The sequence below is a fragment of the Carassius carassius genome, chromosome 7 (assembly GCF_963082965.1).
Source record: "Carassius carassius chromosome 7, fCarCar2.1, whole genome shotgun sequence".
NCBI classification, from domain to species: Eukaryota; Metazoa; Chordata; class Actinopteri; order Cypriniformes; family Cyprinidae; genus Carassius; species Carassius carassius.
Genome location: NC_081761.1, coordinates 30,899,227 through 30,919,987, shown reverse-complemented (window position 1 = coordinate 30,919,987; position 20,761 = coordinate 30,899,227). Strand labels below are relative to the sequence as shown.

The 20,761-nt window shown below is 36.6% G+C and overlaps 1 protein-coding gene across 2 annotated transcripts in view; it reads right to left on the bottom strand.

Moving 5' to 3' along the window:
• LOC132143918 (gamma-tubulin complex component 3 homolog) overlaps positions 1-20,761 on the bottom strand; it is a 40,010-nt gene that overhangs the window by 12,155 nt on the left and 7,094 nt on the right. For both annotated transcript variants that reach the window (XR_009434298.1, XM_059554552.1), the window contains exons 8-20: positions 20,339-20,464; positions 16,824-16,892; positions 16,425-16,557; positions 11,244-11,410; positions 8,788-8,898; positions 7,673-7,781; positions 3,295-3,484; positions 3,020-3,155; positions 2,860-2,928; positions 850-985; positions 665-753; positions 460-591; positions 245-385 (exon numbers count right to left, since the gene is read on the bottom strand). Coding sequence is in view for 1 of the 2 variants with exons in the window: in XM_059554552.1 (XP_059410535.1) it covers positions 245-385; positions 460-591; positions 665-753; positions 850-985; positions 2,860-2,928; positions 3,020-3,155; positions 3,295-3,484; positions 7,673-7,781; positions 8,788-8,898; positions 11,244-11,410; positions 16,425-16,557; positions 16,824-16,892; positions 20,339-20,464 (1,608 nt within the window). In the remaining variant the exon portion in view is untranslated. The remainder of the gene's footprint in view (positions 1-244; positions 386-459; positions 592-664; positions 754-849; positions 986-2,859; positions 2,929-3,019; positions 3,156-3,294; positions 3,485-7,672; positions 7,782-8,787; positions 8,899-11,243; positions 11,411-16,424; positions 16,558-16,823; positions 16,893-20,338; positions 20,465-20,761) is intronic.

Sequence of the window (20,761 nt, the reverse complement as noted above, 5' to 3'; positions counted from 1 at the left end):
ATGCTGTGATTGTCTGGCACAAGTATGCAAGGAATAAACAGCACCAATTTTAAATAAATCAAATTCTAATGTGGAGATGAATAAAATATCTATAGCTGATAAATCATTTCACCTGTCAGATATGCTAAAATATTTTTTGGACTGCAGGATGAAAACATAATGACTGTAATATTATTACCTATTCATTTTATACTAACACTAGATGTGTGGAAAAGCACTGATTTGATTTACTGTCTATACATACCATTTCTTCCCTCTGTCTCTTCTTGTCCTCGAATTGGATGCGCAGTTGCAACTCTTCTAGAGCTGAGCGGTACAGAGTGTCCTGAGCATTCTGGAACTCAATGATCTGATCAAACACCGCGCGCAACTGATTCAACAGAGACTGCAAACACACCAGGAGGACAAGCATGAGGGATCAGCACCGGTACACAATTACCCTGTGTAAATGCATCATACCCTGTTGTTCACATCCAGCAGGCAGCGAGAAATGATGGTGTCCAGGAAAACGTCATGAGCTGCTATAATGTGATCCAGATCCTGAGCCTGGTGGACCTTATTCCACAGCTCATCCCAAGAGCACTCCAACACCTAGTGTGACACAAACACAATACGATAAATAATAGAAGGAGAAACAGGTGGCAATATATACAGAGGGACGTACCTCAAATGTGATGTAATACTGCATCTGATGGATGAAGTGAACCATCTCGGAAGCGAGAAGGTGACATTGGTGCAGCACACCGGAGAGCTCTGTGCAAATACACATCACACATCTTATCCGTCTGCATAGAAAGCTAAATCTCACAAAAGTTTAAGTTCATCTAATCCAATGAATGCTGCGCTCACCCGGCATGCTCTTCAACAGTTTGGAGTTACACATTTGACCCTTCCATATATCTGTGAGGATGTACTCCATTCTTTTAGCCCTCCACAGGAAGTTAAACACTCGCAGGTAGTGGCTCATGCACTCACGGGTGAACACCTGACACAGGTATGACATGTGACCATCCACAAAGATGGTATTCCACGTGCAGACATCCGCTTGAAGGCAGAGGCGATTGCAGAACCCGAAGTTGGTTCAGGGATTTGAAGCCAAAGAGTGGAGAATACACTGTGACTTTGCCGGTTTCAGCTTAGTAACAGGTATGTGCCAGGTAACACTTCACGTAGCAATCAGTTGGCTACTGAGTGCAAAAAAAAAAAAAAAAAAAATATCCGTCAATTGCTGTAGCGATTTCAGTAACTACAATAAGAATAGTACGGTAGAGCGGATTTGCGCGAATTTGCAGAGAAGCGGCGAACAGCCAGCGCCAGCGTCCTCTCCTCTCCAGGCCAAGACTTTTGGAAGATGGCCTGGTGTCAAGAAGGGCAGCAAAGAAGCCACTTCTCTCCAAAAAAAAAACAATTCTGCCCAAAAACACAGCCAAGAATAAAGAATGGTACCAAAACACCCTCCAACAGCAACTTCTTCCAACAATCCAACAACAGTTTGGTGAAGAACAATGCATTTTTCAGCACGATGGAGCACCGTGCCATAAGGCAAAAGTGATAACTAAGTGGCTCGGGGACCAGAATGTTGAAATTTTGGGTCCATGGCCTGGAAACTCCCCAGATCTTAATCCCATTGAGAACTTGTGGTCAACCCTCAAGAGGCGGGTGGACAAACAACAAAAACCCACTAATTCTGACAAACTCCAAGAAGTGATTATGAAAGAATGGGTTGCTATCAGTCAGAGCGTGCCCAGTCGAATTGCAGAGGTCCTGAAAAAGAAGGGCCAACACTGCAAATACTGACTCTTTGCATAAATGTCATGTAATTGTCGATAAAAGCCTTTGAAACGTATGAAGTGCTTGTAATTATATTTCAGTACATCACAGAGATGAAACAAAGATCTAAAAGCAGTTTAGCAGCAAACTTTTTGAAAACTAATATTTATGTAATTCTCAAAACTTTTGGCCACGACTGTACAGTGAATTATTCCCTGAATGACACCTCATATTTGATGGTTTTTCATTGAAATAACTGTAAACATTATATCAGTAAATGAAATGATTTTTTTTTTTACTGTGAATTAAGTTAAGTCTGTAAAACCTAAATGTTGCAACCATATTGCTACCATTTTTATGGCGAAGTCCTGGCAACCACGGCTGCATGTATTTTACCTTAAATGTCACTTTTTCTTTTTTCACAGACTAAAATTAGAAATAAACACTAAAAACTAAAATCAGTCATTTTAAAAACTACAAGTGAATTTAGGCATCCCAACCTAACAATGTATGCATAATTCACAGATTACATTACAAAAACAAGAACAACAAAACAACAACTGCAAACAATTTTCGCATTCTGGGTCATTTTTGACCCGGTGGAAAATAAGCTTATAAAATAGTCATAACTTGATATTTTTCAACAAAATAAATTATGATGAATAACTTCACATTAATATGTGTTCAACATTATAGATGAATGCTACAGTTAATCCAACACCTTGGCTCACTGAAATTTACTGCTTGGCTCTTGGACTGACACCTTTGACAGCCCTTGGTCTGGATCCTAGTCTCAAGTGATCTAGTCTTAGACTCCCATCTGACTAGACCACTAAAAACAATGCATTTTTAAAAATGTTTTTGCATAATATTTAAATCTCTCCCAGGTCAAAAAAACCAAATGTGTTAAGGGTTAACAGTAAGGATCAACCTTAAGTGAACAGAAAAATCATGTTGCATGCAGGACTGTGTGTGGACTTCGTCATTCTGCTGGTGAGGAAAAATACATCATGAACAATTTCAGAGTTAAAGGACAGAACTTGGATAAACAAAGTTAACTTTAGGCTTATGCCAAAAGAGTTTATTTACTGTGGCAATGGGCCCCTCTACATGATAATCCAAACTGAAGACATCCCAACCAGTGTCTCCAGGAGAAACCTGGACAAAACAGGACATAAGATCCACATTCAGTGATGCACAATTATGCACTTAAATTTACCATCAGCCTGCATTTTATTTTTCTAAATACCTCTAGTAGCCGGACATCAAGCCTCTTCAGTATCTCCGGACTGTCAAACTGGGCATTGGTTGCTCTGACAGCAGTCTCCAGGATACCGGTTAGATTGTGTTGGTAAAGAGTGGTGGCAGCCCTTGCCAACTCTGGCCTGAGAGAGAGCGAGAGATAAAGGGAGACTGATGACTCCAAGAAAAAAAAGGCTTCTGTTATAAATCAGCAATAAAATCAAGCAGTCTCACATCAAGCTGAAACAGAGAGATCACCCATGAGCACACACACAAACTTACTTGAGGAGGTCCATGAGGTGTCGGATGAAGTCTCCCTGGCCCAGCAGCAGGTATCTCCTCATGGCCTGAAGATGCTCCAGCAGCTGGTAGTTTTTATTCAACACATCCAACAGATACTTACTGGTCTCAAAATATGCAGCATCAATCTTACTCTGAAAGGCCCCTTCCAGATCAGTGAACAACACTGCCGCTGAAAACAAGATACACAGGGTGTTAAATAAAAGCAAAAACTAAGACGAGAGAGATAGAGAGAGAGAGAAAACACGACAAGTGGAAAGAAAAGTGGTAAATGAAGAAAAAGTGAAGAGGAAAAGTGAGGCAAAGGAAGAAAAAAAAGGACAAAATTAAAATAAACTATTCTGGTAAATACTTATGGCAAACATTGCCAGAAATTTACTGCAAGCTGACATTTCACATGCAAATAAGCAGTGACCAGGGTTACGATAAACAAAAGTAGAACAAAGACAAAACTCATAAACAAATAATGGGGGGGGGGGGATTAAATCAAACTAAAAAGAGGGGTTGAAACACTAACACATAAAATAAGCAACACAAATTGTGAAACTGAAATCTTTTTGTAGTTAACATGCATTCAGCATCTTGTTTTTCTAACCACCAAGCAGCAAATTATTCCTTTAGGTGTGGTTTTTGTATACATAAATTAAAAAAGATTTCTAATTTTATATGTGAATACAATAGTTAAAGAATCACTTAATTGACAGTAGGGGTGGGAGATAATAACCAAAATTTTATTATTTAAGAAATTATGTACGATAAAAGTAATTTTATTCCACGGTAACAATGTCAAAATTAGGGCTGTAGCTATCGAATATTTTAGTAATCGAGTATTCTACCAAAAATTCCATCGATTAATCGGATAAAATGTGTTTTTGCTTAAAGTGCAATATTAATAATGCAAGAGAAAATAAGACTCCTAGGTCTCTTAAAATTAACAACTTAGTTTCCTTTTTTAGAAAAAAATATTTTTATTTTTTAAATGGATAGAATGCAATGCATACATCAGAAATAAACATTTAATTATTACCCATTGTTTCTCTGTCTGTACTTGTACTGTGAACAATGACAAAGATGAATTAAGTGCATTTAAGTGGCATTCAGTTGGGGGTTTAAATAAAGCATTTTCTGAGATGCACATTAAACATTAAACAAATAAAACATTCATTTAATTTATCTTTTAATTATTGAAAATTAACTTCACTTTTTGGTAAACAAAGGGGATTTACTATTAAAAATAAAACATGGAAGAAATGTTGTATGATTAAATCTTAAAAAAATAAATATTTTTTTTAGTACTAGGCTATGTACATTCTGCAGAACAATAGTCTTTAACCGGACTTTTATTTTGACGGGCTGGCGTACCTTTACAGTTCTGTGTATGTGATGTGACGCTAGTTTTACTCAAATCAAATGGTCAAATGTTCATGAAGTGACTGTCAGTTCAGTTCTGGAGATGTTGTTCATTTGTTCACGTCTTATTTAGTGAGACAGTAGAACGCTGAAATCACCGCGAGCGTCACGCGCGCTTCAGTGTGTTAATAAAGGAAGACGCGCTTCTGCTCCATTCATTAAAAGAGACAAGCAGAACATAAAGGATTCAAATTTAAATAGACTGTTCTGGCTTAATATTTACAGATATTAGTCTATATTGTGATTTTATGTAAGTGCAATGACCTATTTTTGATTAATTCATTCAAAATTTGGCAAATTCCATGTCATTCCGCATTAAACTGTAAATTCCGTTTTTATGACTGGATTCCGCAATTACCTCCGTGTTTTCTGCATCGCAGAAATCATAGGGCCCTAGTTGTGGTATGCCAGCTCTATCTTGCAATGGACACACGCCACGATGTTCTCTTTACGTTTGCCCGCGCCCTCAAATCAAAACACTGCTGACTCCTTGCAGTATGCGATTTCGGATGCAGCGCTTGTGTCTCCTTCCGCTTTGTGGGTGACGTAAACGCGTTGTGTCACATTAAAAAAATCATTGCGAAAGAACCTGACGTGAGATTTAAAATAAATTAAAAGAGGTTTCGAGGCAGAGGAATTTGCCTCGATCATTTTTTGTAATCGAGTTACTCGCGTTACTCGAGGAATCGTTTCAGCCCTAGTCAAAATATAGTTACTTTTGCTTTAAATAATGTCAAACTCAACTCAAACTAACAAGCTCACCGAAGACAAATGAACAGTCAGCGATTAAATAAGCATAAGAAACTAACTACAAAAAATAGGGCAAAAAACTACAGTAAAATTATTTTCTATACTCGATTCTCGATTCAACTCAATCAATATAGATTTAATACAAATACTATATTTATAAAAAAGAACAGTGAACATAAGTTTACAAGTGGGTAATTAATAAAATGAAATTAAGAGCCACAAACCTGTATATTAAACTCTTTTATCTTAGGTACACTTGGGTACATTAAAACAGAACCCATCTCTAATTTTCAAATGCATATGATTGTGTTAAATACAAAACAATTTTGATGCAAGATGAAAAATGTATGCTGAAAAAAGTCCCACCCCAAAATAAAAAAAATGTCATCATTTACTGTATGTATGTATTATTCATCATGTATAATAATTTCTTCTGCTGAACATAAAAAAAAGATGATATTTAAAAAAATATGGGGAACCAAACAGTTTTTGGTCTCAAAATGACTTTATTTTTTTCAATATTATGAAGGTCAACTTTTGTGTTCAACAGAACAAAGAAATTCATACATGATGAATAAATTCTGATTTGTAGTATTGCTACAACGTTTCACCTCTGCATTACAAATCACGCAAACAGCTTTGTTCTTTTCCACAACACTATCGTCGTCGTCTTGCGAAATCTAAAATGCTTCCATACCGATGCTTCCATACTGATTTTTTATGTGAAGGCGGCATCAACGTCAACAAAGCACCCGAAACCGCCATTATAAGCACTGAATTAATAAATGAGAGGTTCGACTCTCGCTCTTTGGTAACATCGTACAAGGAAAATAAGAGGGTGACATCTAGTGGAGAAGACTAGTTATTAGATTAACGTTAATCTTGCGTTCAATGTTTGCGGAAATATGACAAAAAAAAAATTTGATTCGTGGCCTTTGAGAATCGATTTTGAATCGACCACATTTTAAAAATCTATTTTTTTTACCCAGTAATAAAAACACTGCATATTCTTTACTGTGTAAATTAAATATATATTTACAACAGTTACAAAGGTGATTTAGTCAAGAGCAGTGATAAATTTTCTCTCTTTTGTTGTTTGATTATCATGAATGACAGACAGCAGAAATATTAATACTGCTGTCACTTTAAGAGCTGCCCAGATCCAATATTGTTACACATGCATTTTTTTTGTGAAGTTTGCCTTCACTCAAGACCTAAATTACTGTGTTTATGAGGATACTTGCGAAGACTTCCATTTTGACAGATTCAAGTGTGTGTATTTAACTTAGTATTTAACTAAGTTCAAGGCCTATAAAGTGGCAAAAACAACTTCTCAATTCTTCCATGCTCTACAAGCACCATCGTCACTATACGCTCAGACAGCACGTGCATAATACAAAATGAGTTCTCTTGCACTGCCGATTGCTTTTCAGTGGTTTAAATGACTTGTTTTTAAACTGCAATGCTCAAAAATGCGTGCAAATAATACGTTTTTGTGACCATGTAGCACTGCAATGTCATGTGAGTGTGTAACCACGATAGAGAAAATAGTACAAAATCTCTACCGGTTGACAAATTTCTACTAGTTAGTCGTGTCTACCGGTATACCGCCCACCCCTAACTGACACACTGAAAACTGAAAGAATAAACTTTAACTATTAAAACCCCTGAAACCAACTAAAACCAAGCTTAGATTTAAAGTAAATTTGAAAAACAATAAAATAAGTTAGAAACTATAATCACCATGACTGTGTTATAAAAGTATTACAAAATTATGGTAAACATGAAAGATCATTGCCAAAAAAAATTACGTTTTTGCAAGGTTATATGGCTTTAAGGCCAGAAAAAGTAAAACACAATGTCAATGCAGAGGAAGAAAGAAGGACAAAACAGCAGAAAATATAGAACCTTCTGGAATCACATTGAAGGACAGAGATGTACGCTGGAGGCTAAGAGCATTGATTAGCCATGTTAGAAAAGATGTTAAATACAGCCTGCATCGATATTGACAACTGCACCACAGACAGGCGGTCATAAAACGGCACTTTCCACCACAACAGATCAATCCTTCTCTCTCCTTTTTTCTCCATCCCTCGCTTTCAGCAGGTTATTTAACTATTAGCTGGCATTATAGCCACAGATATTGCATTAGCTAGCATAAACGCAGCTATTTTAAGCGGCTGCATTAGCGCTAGCTCACCATCTTTGGGAGAGTCGGTGGATTTGGAGGCAGGCATGATCTTTCCCGGCGGCGTCCTGTCGTGGCATACCTGATGCAGGAAGTTGATGGATTTGCCAATGAGTAGAACCTGGAGAAGGACAGAAGAGAAGAAAACACATCTTTATAGGCTTATTTCGGTCTGAAAATGACTCTATTAGTTATTGTCTTGCATTAAACAACCAAATCAGAAGAAAGTATGAGAATTGCTTGGCTGCACGAAACACATCCTTCCTAGTCTGTACTGGGTGGCTGATAATAGGTTAGGTCAATATTATATACGTGTGATATTATATAATTTATTCCACACATTTTACCTGGAGAGCAACAAACTGAGAATTATAATAATAATACTTTTATTACTAATAATATATTTATAAAAATAAATACATGTGTACACTTTTACATTGTGTTTTTGTAAATGTGGTATAATTATAATGGATAATATAAGAAATATATTAAAATATAATAATGTATATTTTATACACATAAAAAATATTATACATCATATTGTATATGTATTGTATTGTATATGTATTATAAGTGTATTATTTACTGTGCTTTTTATAATATAAATTATAATTTTTTTGGTTACACTATTGTATTATATAATATTGTTATATTATAATATTTTCTGTACTCATAAATATATTTTGACCACAGGCTTGAGGTCGAACTAGTTCAAAATAATGCATATTTTACATGAATAATAAAGGTAATATAGATCATATTTGACATGTAAAAGCGTTTTAGTGTATTAATTTTTTTATAACAAATATTATTTGCGTGCTCATTTACTCACTCACCTTTTTTTGTGTATGCTCATTTTATGTTCCATATATGTCCCTAAGATTTATATTGATGGAGGTCCCAAGCCATTTTTAAGGATCAGAATCTTCTAGATAACATTTTATAGACTCTTTTGACTGGTCCTGATAAGCAACTATGAAGCCACTGATTAGTGTAGGTCTTGTTCATAGATCAATAACATCTACAATTGCCATGACAGATTTTAACTCAAAGTAATCCAATGTAAAGTACACGATGTACTATGGAATGAAAGTACACGATGCACTCTCATGATGTAAGTGCTGTACCTTCCTGGCTTGATCCATGGTGATGAAGGAGGGGATCATACTCTTCCTCAGAGAGTACTTGTCATGCCACAGTCTGTCTGTCTTCACCGCTGGGTCTGAGGCTACAAAGAACTGAACACAGGTTTCGATAGTCAGATGGAGATCTTAATGATTTTTTTTTAGGAAATTTATTATGCTATGACCTGTCAAAAAAACAAAACAAAACACACCCACACACCACTGCAGCTCAAAGACAAATAAATGACTTTCATGGACTGGTCATCTATTGCTGTAACACTACAAATGACCTTCTGTGGTAATTACACAGATGGAGGGAACGAACATAGAAGAGCTCATCAGTACTTTCATCACGGCAACTATTAAAATGACTATTGCCAAGAATAACGATGGCGAGCGAAACAAAGAGCTCGTAAACCCTTGGCCCAGGAGGAGTACAGCTTCGATGGGTACATTAATATATAACCCTCTCCATCACCTCCACCCTCAACACTGCTTACACTGTGAAAAAGCCTGTTACACTTCAGCGAGGGCGAGATTAAATCCTGTGATAATAGGCAGGAGCCTCTGATTGGTGCCAGTGTTGAGGGGAAGCGGAGAGTTGATAACTCTTCTACGCCCGACGATTTCAGACTTAGTTGAATGGGCATAGACTAAGTAGCGACAGATTCATTGACACTATTTGGTAATGGTGGAGGACAAGGAGAAGTAAATGTGATAGAGATAGTGGAGGGAAAGAGAGACAGAAGGCCATAGAGGCAGTGGAAGGAGACGAGCCCATTAGTGCACCCTCATCTGTGTGTAGGAGACTGTGGTTCACTGTGTCTGGAACACTAAATCACACTCAAGTGCAGCTGTTTTCTCAGACACACAACAGTGCACAGGTCAACAGAGTTAATTTGAGGACACTGGCCCGAGCTTGGCTTCCATTATATGGTGGAACAAAGATTTATTTTTATTTTTTATATATTAACTTTGTATTGATTAAGTGGTATTTACAACTCATCCAAGTAGTTACAAAATATATAATTTAAGAACAAGAAGAAGAAAAAAAAAGTGTAAAAATGAAGGTAAAAATATTAAAAGGCATGTTTTATGTTTTCTACACTAAATTAACTAAAGGAACAATATATGTGACCTGTTTTGGTAAAATGAGTCACGATGAGCAAATTTTCAAAAACGAGTAAATCTTTTTACATTTTATTTCTCTATTTATTCAAAATAATGTATGATTTGCTGGAATCAGATGAAAAATGACTGAGCTACAGCTGTTTGAAGTCGATGGAGACAGCAAATTAAGGCAGCGGTTATTTATAAGTGTAAATGACAATGGATGCTATGTACACTAAGTGCAAATATCTATAGATTCTATTTACACTATGTTAAAATTTTACTACTTATTGCAAATAGTGGCAATTATCTGCACCTCGGTAGGCAATATTAACTTATTGAGTGTAAATTTAAATTTAAATTAATGGATGCCACCTTATTGGGACAATAAAGCCCGCCCTACACCTACCGTAACCCTACCTGATATTTATTTTCAACTTTTTATTATATTCTTCATTTTCATTGAAAAAAATATAAAATAAAAAAATGCTTTTCTGATGTTATGTGAAATTTGAAAAGGGAGAAAAAAGTTCGCCAAAAGACAGATTCTAACCCAGGTCGATTGCGTCAAAATGAATGCATCACATGTTTTACCATCTGCGCCACTGGAGCTGACGACTTTTAGTTGTCTTTTGTAGTGTTGTCTATCAGAATCACATGTTGGTGGGCAGAGTTAGTGTAAATAGCTTCAGCCAACAAGGTGGGCTATTTGCACTAAGTGTATATAGACACGCCGAAGATTTTATGTATAATCCATGAGCAATAAAGATTTACTCAGTGCGGATCTGGATATTAAAGTAATTTTTCAGTAATTTCTGTGTGGCTTGGTCCAAAGATCATATGACCAGATTTTGGACAAAACTGGGCAAAATTTGAAGGAGTAGCAGCAAAAAAACTGTTTATCATTTACTTCAATATGGTGGACAGATACACTGATAGAAAATGACAAATAAGACATTGTCAGAATTGGCATAACCCAGGGAATGAAAGGATGTAACAAATAAAATTTCAAAAGTCATAAGCATTTTTGCAAAAGTCATTATATCTCTGGAACACTAGGTGGTGTTCAAACTTGGTACCTGTGGTGTTGATGATCCCCCTTCTGACTAACAGTTCAAAAGTTATAAGCCAAAATAGCAATTTTTCATATCTCGCGATCCATAGGTGGCACTGTTACCAACTTTGGCATGGACCCTCATACCATGCTGTTGAGTACATAGTTTTGCAGTGTGCTGACTTTAAAGTAACTGCTCAAGAAATGAATTACAGTCTGGACAAAAACAGAAAGTTCTAACAAGGATATCTGGGAGTGAATTTGCAAAAACAAGCAGTGTGTCATGAGTCCTGACCTCATGGTACGTATCCTCCAGCTCCCCGTCGTAGATCCAGCGATACAGGAAGTTAAGAATGGGGTGGGACACCAGACCAAGGATGTGCTGGATCAATGCTCTCATGTGAGGGTCACCCGTCTTTTCATAAGCATGTACAGCTGAGGCCAACTCTCCTCCTTTACGCCCTGAGAGAGTTATCTGAAATCAAATCTTTGCACTAAATGCACCTTATTACTGTGAAATATGATCAGGAGTTTGACATTAAAGGAGTAGTTCACATCCAGAACAAAAACTTCATCCAAGATGTTCATGTCTTTCTTTCTTCAGTTGTAAAGAAATTGTTTTTGAGCAAAACATTTCAGGAATTTTCTCCATATAGTGGACTTCTATGGTGCCCACGAGTTTAAACGTCCAAAATGCAGTTTAAATGCAGCATCAAAGGGCTCTTAACAATCCCAGACAAGGAAGAAGTGTCTTGTCTAGCAAAAAAAATAAAAAAATAAAAAAATAAATAAAAATAAAAATAATTGTAGGACGATTTTGAAGTTGGAGGAGACAATGAAATGGTAGTTTTTCGACATACCCTCAACTGTCATGAACCGGAAAAAACAAAGTTCACACAGAGCTAGACAAGATGAGCGTTTGAGTTTATAGAGTACATAAATTGTAAAAAATTTTTTTTTTTAGAAAATAACAGATTGGTTCGCTAGATAAGACACTTCTTCTTTGGCTGGGATTTGTTTTTTAGAGCCCTTTGATTAAGACTCGTGGGCACCATATAGGAAAATTCCTGAAATGCTTTGTTCGAAAGAAAGACATGAACATCTTCGATGACAAGGGGGTGAATACTAGTGGTCGACCGATATATCGATACCGATATTTTTCAAATATCAGCATTAGCCGATAGATTTTTCTGCTTGACCGATGTGTTTAAGGCGGGACTTTTATTTTGACGTTGCCTGAGCACACACAGCTCACATTCTCACTCTTGTTCACTGTCGTCGTTAACAGTTCTGTCTAATATGGATAGAAGTCTGTGTAATAGTCATATAGAACAGTTAAACAAAGGAATTAATGTATACAAAAAGTATTATAACGATTGCTTTTATATTATTAGTAATAGAAAGGTAAACATTATAATACTTTTTCTTTTGCCGTCAGCATTAAGCAAATATGCATTTATATCATTTAAACAAATCTTTGCATGACTATTGAACATTTAATATCACAAACCTTGCAAACTTAACAGTTAAATCTTGTGAATTGTGCATTTTTATCCAGCATTATCGTGTGTTCTCTGTGTGACAGTCGGTCCGTGTGAAGTGAATGCTTTAAACTTTAAACTCGTGATTTCAAATTATGAAAATTATTTATGGATTTGCCCACTGTCATATTCGTGTCATTTTCACTGTGTGCTGTATGTAAAATGAGTGTTACCCTTGCTTTATTTGAAAAATATGATTCCCAATGCACACAAACTTCCCAGAATACTGAGTGCCCTGTTGATTACAGTGTTTAGTTTTTAATTATATTTTTATTAAATATTTATTTGTGAAAAATACTTTGTCATCTAAAGTATGTGTTTATTTTACACGTATCTGTAATCTATTGTCAAATGATTTCAAATTTCTTATATATAAAAAAAATAGTAATAATAATAATTATAAAGGCCCCACTGCTTTCCTAGATATAGGCATCAGCTGTCAAAAAAAACAATATCGGTCGACCACTAGTGAGTACATTATCTGTACATTTTTGTTCTGGAAGTGAACTACTCCTTTAATGCTGACTACATTTTAAATGTATTGTGCTGCAGATTGTATCTTATCAATGAGATGTACCACCACTAGTGCTGGGCGGTTTGACCAAAAATGTATATACCTTTTTTTTTTTTTTTTTTTTATTATACCGGTTTTCCGGTTTATGATAGTTTTTTTTTTTCCATGCATTATCAGGTGTAAAATGCATTTTCTGCTGGTTGATATTCCAAGACGTGCTTGCGGCTAAGGTGCTGGAGCAAATTGCTCGTGTTGTCGCCTTTGGATGACAATTTTAGCCCGACAGCACTTGCATAAAATGGATATTATATATGCATAATCTGCCTGCAGTGCATATGCAGTCCGCAGCACGGACTCATTGTGCTTTCACACAGGACGTGTTTGCAGTCCGCTACTGATCCGCGTCGGTTTAGTCCACAAACACAACATTTGTTCATTGTTTTGTTTTTATATCATGTAAAAAAATAAAAAAATATATATTATATAATAATAATAATATTATATAGATAAACAGTCGTGGCCAAAAGTTTTGAGAATTACATAAATATTAGTTTTCAAAAAGTTTGCTGCTAAACTGCTTTTAGACTGAAATATAATTACAAGCACTTCATACGTTTCAAAGGCTTTTATCGACAATTACATGACATTTATGCAAAGAGTCAGTATTTGCAGTGTTGGCCCTTCTTTTTCAGGACCTCTGCAATTCGACTGGGCATGCTCTCAATCAACTTCTGGGCCAAATCCTGACTGATAGCAACCCATTCTTTCATAATCACTTCTTGGAGTTTGTCAGAATTAGTGGGTTTTTGTTTGTTCACCCACCTCTTGAGGATTGACCACAAATTCTCAATGGGATTAAGATCTGGGGAGTTTCCAGGCCATGGACCCAAAATTTCAACATTCTGGTCCCCGAGCCACTTAGTTATCACTTTTGCCTTATGGCACGGTGCTCCATCGTGCTGGAAAAAACATTGTTCTTCACCAAACTGTTGTAGGATTGTTGGAAGAAGTTGCTGTTGGAGGGTGTTTTGGTACCATTCTTTATTCATGGCTGTGTTTTTGGGCAGAATTGTGAGTGAGCCCACTCCCTTGGATGAGAAGCAACCCCACACATGAATGGTGTCAGGATGCTTTACTGTTGGCATGACACAGGACTGATGGTAGCGCTCACCTTTTCTTCTCCGGGGGCTTCATTGGAGAATATGACTTTGCCCCAGTCCTCAGCAGTCCATTCACCATACTTTCTGCAGAAGATCAGATCTGTCCCTGATGTTTTTTTTGGAGAGAAGTGGCTTCTTTGCTGCCCTTCTTGACACCAGGCCATCTTCCAGAAGTCTTGGCCTCACTGTGCGTGCAGATGCGCTCACACCTGCCTGATGCCATTCCTGAGCAAGCTCTGCACTGGTGGCACTCCGATCCTGCAGCTGAATCCTCTTTAGGAGACGATCCTGACGCTTGCTGGACTTTCTTGGACACCCTGAAGCCTTCTTTACAAGAATTGAACCTCTTTCCTTGAAGTTCTTGATGATCCTATAAATTGTTGATTTAGGTGCAATCTTAGTAGCCACAATATCCTTGCCTGTGTAGCCATTTTTATGCAACGCAATGATGGCTGCATGCGTTTCTTTGCAGGTCACCATGGTTAACAATGGAAGAACAATGATTTCAAGCATCACCCTCCGTTTAACATGTCAAGTCTGCCATTCTATCTCCAGCCTTGTGCTCGTCAACATTCTCACCTGAGTTAACAAGACGATTACTGAAATGAGCTCAGCAGGTTCTTTAATGACAGCAATGAAATGCAGTGGAAAGGTAATATATAGGTAATAAATAAATAAATATCTCTCGACTCTCACGTCTACAGTGTCTGTCAATTTACGCGTTGTCATTCACACCTGACGAAAACCGCCCACTGAGTCTAGTGCTTCTGACTGACATGTAAACTAGCCAACCATCGATGAGCGTCTGTACGATCCAGCCAATGAAATGAGATCTTTAGGAGCCAGGCGGTTTGTTGGCATGTAGTATTTTACTAGATCAATTTATTTGAAAATTAAAATGGATATTTAAAAATTCTTCAGGAAGTAAAACACCCCCAGCCAACACTTGAACGCCAAGATACAACAGCTTCAGGTATCTGTAACTTTTAATCATAGTATTATATTTCTTTTTCGGTTTTAAATTGTGTCTGATTTAATGTTACATTTTGAACATCTAACATCTGCGCAGCACAGTCTTTAGGACACACACACACACACACACACACACACACACACACAGAGCGGTTATAATGTTTGGTTAGCACGGTCTGTGGCAGACTTTTCGTGTCAGGGCAACAATTCAATAAACAAGATAATAAAAAAAAGACATATTTCGCAAAGGAAATGGTTCCAAACAAAGCATGTTGTTGTGCTCTGCAGCAACACACAGCGGTGTTTACTGACCCATTCATAAAAACAGTTGCTTACTTTTTTTCTGAATGAATCATCAGTTTTCAAATGAATCCTTTGATTAAATGACTGACCGACTCACTCACGCAGTGGCATGCCGCCACCTAGTGGCAAAGTACCATTCTAATTTTTTTCATAATTTCATATTTCTGTATTCCAAATTTTATATTTGATACATTAGCCTCATACGATTATTTATGCAATTTCTAAGTGCTGTGTAAGTGCTCCTTCAAAAATATAAGTGTATAGAGCCCTGCGTTTATAATTATACTTGGCTTTAAGTGTTTGTGTGTGTATTATGTATGTATACAGTAAGAATAAGGTAGCATATAAAATGTAATATGTGCAGGAAGAATGGGTGAAGTTTTTTTGTTGTTGTTATAGATTCTTTCCCCTTTTTTTATCTATTCTCACAAAAATCATGCCATTAAGTGAAGACTATTAAAACAATAATAAAGGGAAGGGATGAGAAAGGGATGATCTAGGAACCCTGCAGACAGGCCCAAAACACGTGAAGCTTCAGCAGTATCCCTCATTCATTCATTTTTCCCGCGAACAATGCGCTTTCACTTTAATTCAGGGCCTGCAGCACAGCAAAAATAGACTCAGTACGTTAAAAATCGCTGCACTGCTGCAGACGCAATGCTCCTTGAACGCACTGACAGACCGCAACCTTGTGCAGTATGAACGCTGGAATCCGTTAACATGGGTGTGTGTGAAACAGGCGTTATAACGTAACACCAGAGCACTGCTGTGTGTACCCTCACCACGCCTTGCAGTCACTGCTTAGAAGTGCTACATTGTAAAGGGTCCATCTGAAACAGTGTCGCGGTGCAGCATAACGTTCGTTCCGAACGCTGAGTAATTAAATACACCGGTATGGCGGTATATTCAAAATTAACATCGTAACGAAAATATACACCGGTTTTCGGTATGAACCGGTTTACCGCCCAGCACTAACCACCACTAACCTTGGCAGTAGTCCACCAGTGCGGCTAGTGTTTTCAGCCGAACCTTGGGGTCGTAGGTCCACACCAGCAGTCTCTTTAGAGTCAGACTGTTATCCACACTCATGTTTACACCCTGATCGTCTTCCACCTGGAGCTAAAAACATACACGTCAGTTACCGCTTCCCGCTGAAATGGTGCTGGTTCTCATGCTTGGTGGTTTCATTGTGCTTTTCACAAGCTGCTTTTGATGCAACAGGGTTATTTAAGACAGGGTACATAAATTGGAAAAGGCTCTACTTTATTATCCAGCAGATTGTTCCAGGTAGGAACCAGCGGCGGAAAATTCAGGCTTGAGCAAACGAATGTTTCAGGGTCAAACACACATTTTCCCCTGCGCATTAAGTGGTGTCCCAGACTCACCTGTGCATGAAGTACAGACAACAATCTGTAGTACTCCTTCAGCTCTTGATGCAATGCAGCACAAAAACTCTAAAGATAAAAACAGGAAGCAAAAGGCTGAAATTATAGTGTGTGAAATTCCTGAATTATTCTTGACTACAATCAACTGTTCAAAAATATATATATTTTTAAATATTTTTATTTATTGATTTAAAAATACAATAAAATCAGTAATATTGTAAAATATCATTCAAATTTAAAATAACTACTTTATAATTTTACATATTTTAAATATATAATTTATTCTTGTGATGCAAAGCTGAATTTTTAGCACCATTACTCCAGTCTTCAGTGTCTGATTCTACAGAAATCATTCTAATGTGCTGATTTGCTGTTAAAAAACATTGGTAAAACTTTCTATGAAGCCCGTATTTATAATACATTTTAAGTGTATTCTTAAGGCATTATAATGAATGCATAATGCATTATAAAAAACCTTATAATATGTTGTATCATCTCATGAATATTCATAAGAACAGTTTTAATATATTATAATATTTATTATAATAATATACTTATTTGTGGTTATAGCTTTTAAGAGTATGATGATTTATAACACAATGAACACATTGCATCCACTTTTAGAATGGATTATATTTCTCATAGTTATAATGTATTTAGGGCTGCAACTAACGATTATTTTGATAATCGATTAATCTGTCGATTATTTTTACGATTAATCGATTTATGTACTTATATTTTAGTTTTTTCCATTTTTCCCCCAAAGTAAATTATTAATAAAGGGTCTTTATCATTCAGCATAGATTTTTAAGAGATTTTAATAATTTTGCATTGTCATATCCTCATCACAAATATACCTGGAGTTGTTTTATTATGTGTTAGTGATCCCTTGTCAAACTCTTCTGCAATCAAAACACTGACCCATACTCTATCAAATTTCACAAGGAGATTTCAAATAATGTTTTCACCATGGCAGTCCTTAGAGCTCCTAAAGTAGTTTAACATCCCGAACAAAGCTTATTAAGGAATCTTTCAGAACATATTTTCACGAAGAATAAGGATAAAACAGAATAAGATTGCAGTGCGTTGTATTTTATTATTTACTGGGAAACAGCTTTATAGCTTATGCTGTGAAATTGTAAACAATCCTTCAAATAAAGTGCCAATGGCATGAAACCTGAATGGAACTCACAATTTAAAGTAAAATCCATCAGAAGGTTGTCCAGAAAAAACGGACACACAAAAAACCTGCTGTGTGAAAAAGAGCAGTGAATACTTAGAAAAAAAAAGTGCATTTCAAATATCTTTAAACATTTACCTCTCTCATTCAGTCATAATTAGGCTGCACGACTGAATTATGAACTGGTAAACGACAAACTGATCACAGAACATGTTTGTAAAGCTTTAAATGTTAACTGTTAAAAAGCAATGTTATCAGCTTTTACAACTAAACATTTGCAAACAACATTGTACTGGAGAATCTGCACAAATAAAAGGCTTAGGGGCCGTTCACATATCGTGCCTGAAACGCTAGGCGCACCCATAGACTGTGCGCACCGCTTTCTCCTCCTTTCCAAAGCGCTCGTGCAGAAGCGCCCCTGAGGCGTCTGCCTTTGCTAAGCAACCATGACGTGCTCTCTCCTTGAAAGAAGCGGAAATTTCAGCAAAGGATAAATGGATTTGCAGCTCTAAAAATCGCTTGCAGTAGCTCTGCTACTAAATTTATTTCAAAATGGGAATCCATATACAGCTATGATCAGCTGTTCCTTCATCTTGGCTGAGCTTTAAAAGTTGTTACGGGAAAGGATGAAGCTGATTATTTAGTTCTTGTCACATGACCCGCGGTGCGCTTGCTGCATTCTGAAAAGTTGAAATGTTTTTAACTCGATGCGGTGTGCACGCGCCTGGAAAAACGGGTGCGTCGCGACCGCGTCGCTTCCATTATGGGCGCGCATACTGCGCGCCTACATTGGAAATAACGAACATGAGCGCGCAAAAGACGCGATATGTGAACGGTCCCTTAAACAGTTCAGTAGTGCAGAGTTTACAGGTTAATCTTCTTTTTTGAAGGCTCAAAATAAAGTACTCCCACATCCTGCTGAATGCTGCAGAGACGCCGTTCGGGAAGCACGTGACATAAAACGAGGCCAGCTATTGGCTATTCGCTACTTCTCCTGTTGTACTGGCTGAGTAAATCCTCCGGTGGCTCATTACTGCCACACTTTGGTCACCGCAGATCTGAAATATGCACGAAATAAGCCGCTTACGGCAAATAAATTATTTAGCAACGAATCGATGACTAAATTAGTTGACAACTATTTTAATAATCGATTTTAATCGATTAAATCGATTCGTTGTTTCAGCTCTAAATGTATTATAAATCTCTTATGTTGCCATTTTTCTGATGCTACTTTACTTAAAGCGGTCAAAGACCACTTATAAGTAGTAGTAGTAGTAGTAATAATAATAATAATAATAATAATAATAATAATAAATCTCTCAAACAGCCATAAAATCAGATATCAGATCAGATGAATGTGTAATATGACACGTTTGCTTTGAACTATTTTTATTGTAATATCAGTTTGATTATTTTGATGGTACCCTTGAGACAGCTGTTGATAAGTAACTGTGCAACCACATGTCAACTAGCGGTTATTGGAGTATTAGTATGTGTGCTACTGTAAATATATGCTAACACTTTAATATGATGATCAACCAGCTATAAGTGTCTTTGCAAGTATGTGGACTAATTCTACCATACTAGATTCAACCATTCTTAAGCATACTCATACTCTAATGAAAGTTAGTTGGCATGTAGTTGCAAAGTTGCGTATAGTCGATTGATTAAGTGGACCGTTAAAGTCAAATGTAACCATATTAAACATTGAATTTTTTTCAGTTGGGGTATTAAACTCACATCAATTCATTAACATTAGCTGCATAGGAAACACTCAAATAACACTCAACATCTAACCACTCTCAGCTGTAGTAAGATACTGTGCAGATCTTAAACAATGTCAAGATATGATACAGTCCATAATACTGTAAATGAAGTACGTTTAAAATAGTGTTCATTGTGTTATAAATAATCACACTCAAACTTATAATCACAAATACATAAGTATTATAATGCATCATAATTGTTGTTATGATTCTTTATGAGTTGCTATAAGATATTATAAGGTTTTTATAATGCATTCATTATAATGCCTTAATACCCTTATGTTTTATAAATACAGGCTTCATAGAAAGTGTTACCAAAACATTTTATTAACATTGTTTATTGTCATTGTTTGATAAAAAAGAGATCAAAAGAACAATTTATTTAAAATAGAAATATATGGTAAAAATATAGTCGTCTTTACTCTTACTTTTGATCATCTTAATGCATCTTTGCTGAATAAAAGTAAATAATTTCTTAAAAAATAAAAATAAAAAAGTATAACCTTGCATTAGGGGTTAGGGTTACATATGATAGATATGTTCATTTCCCTTCATGTCACATTTCCTACCTGCCCGACTAGGCCAAAGGCTCGATCCAGGCTGTGGGAATCTGTATATTTTCTAATCTTATTGTGGAGCCAGCCGAGCTCTGCTAGCCTGCTGCTAGTGTCTCTTAGAGACTTACATAGAGGCACCTATAGACAAAACATACAGTTATTTAGTCTCTCACAACATGCAGAGCAGGAGTTTAAGATCCCATAATAACAGACCATAGGTAAAATGACTAGAATGTGTTTGTTTTTTTAAAATTAAACTGAAATATCTGCTGTAGGAAAGGAGTGGGAAAGTGTGGAAAATGAAAGTGAGTTTAGTGTAGGCTGCCTGTGAACTGGCCAGGATGTAATCTGCCCTTTGGACACAGTGGCAAAGACATCTCATCAGTTTGAAGAAACGGCTTTAGCTAATCTCTTGACTTTCACTTGTTTTGAGAC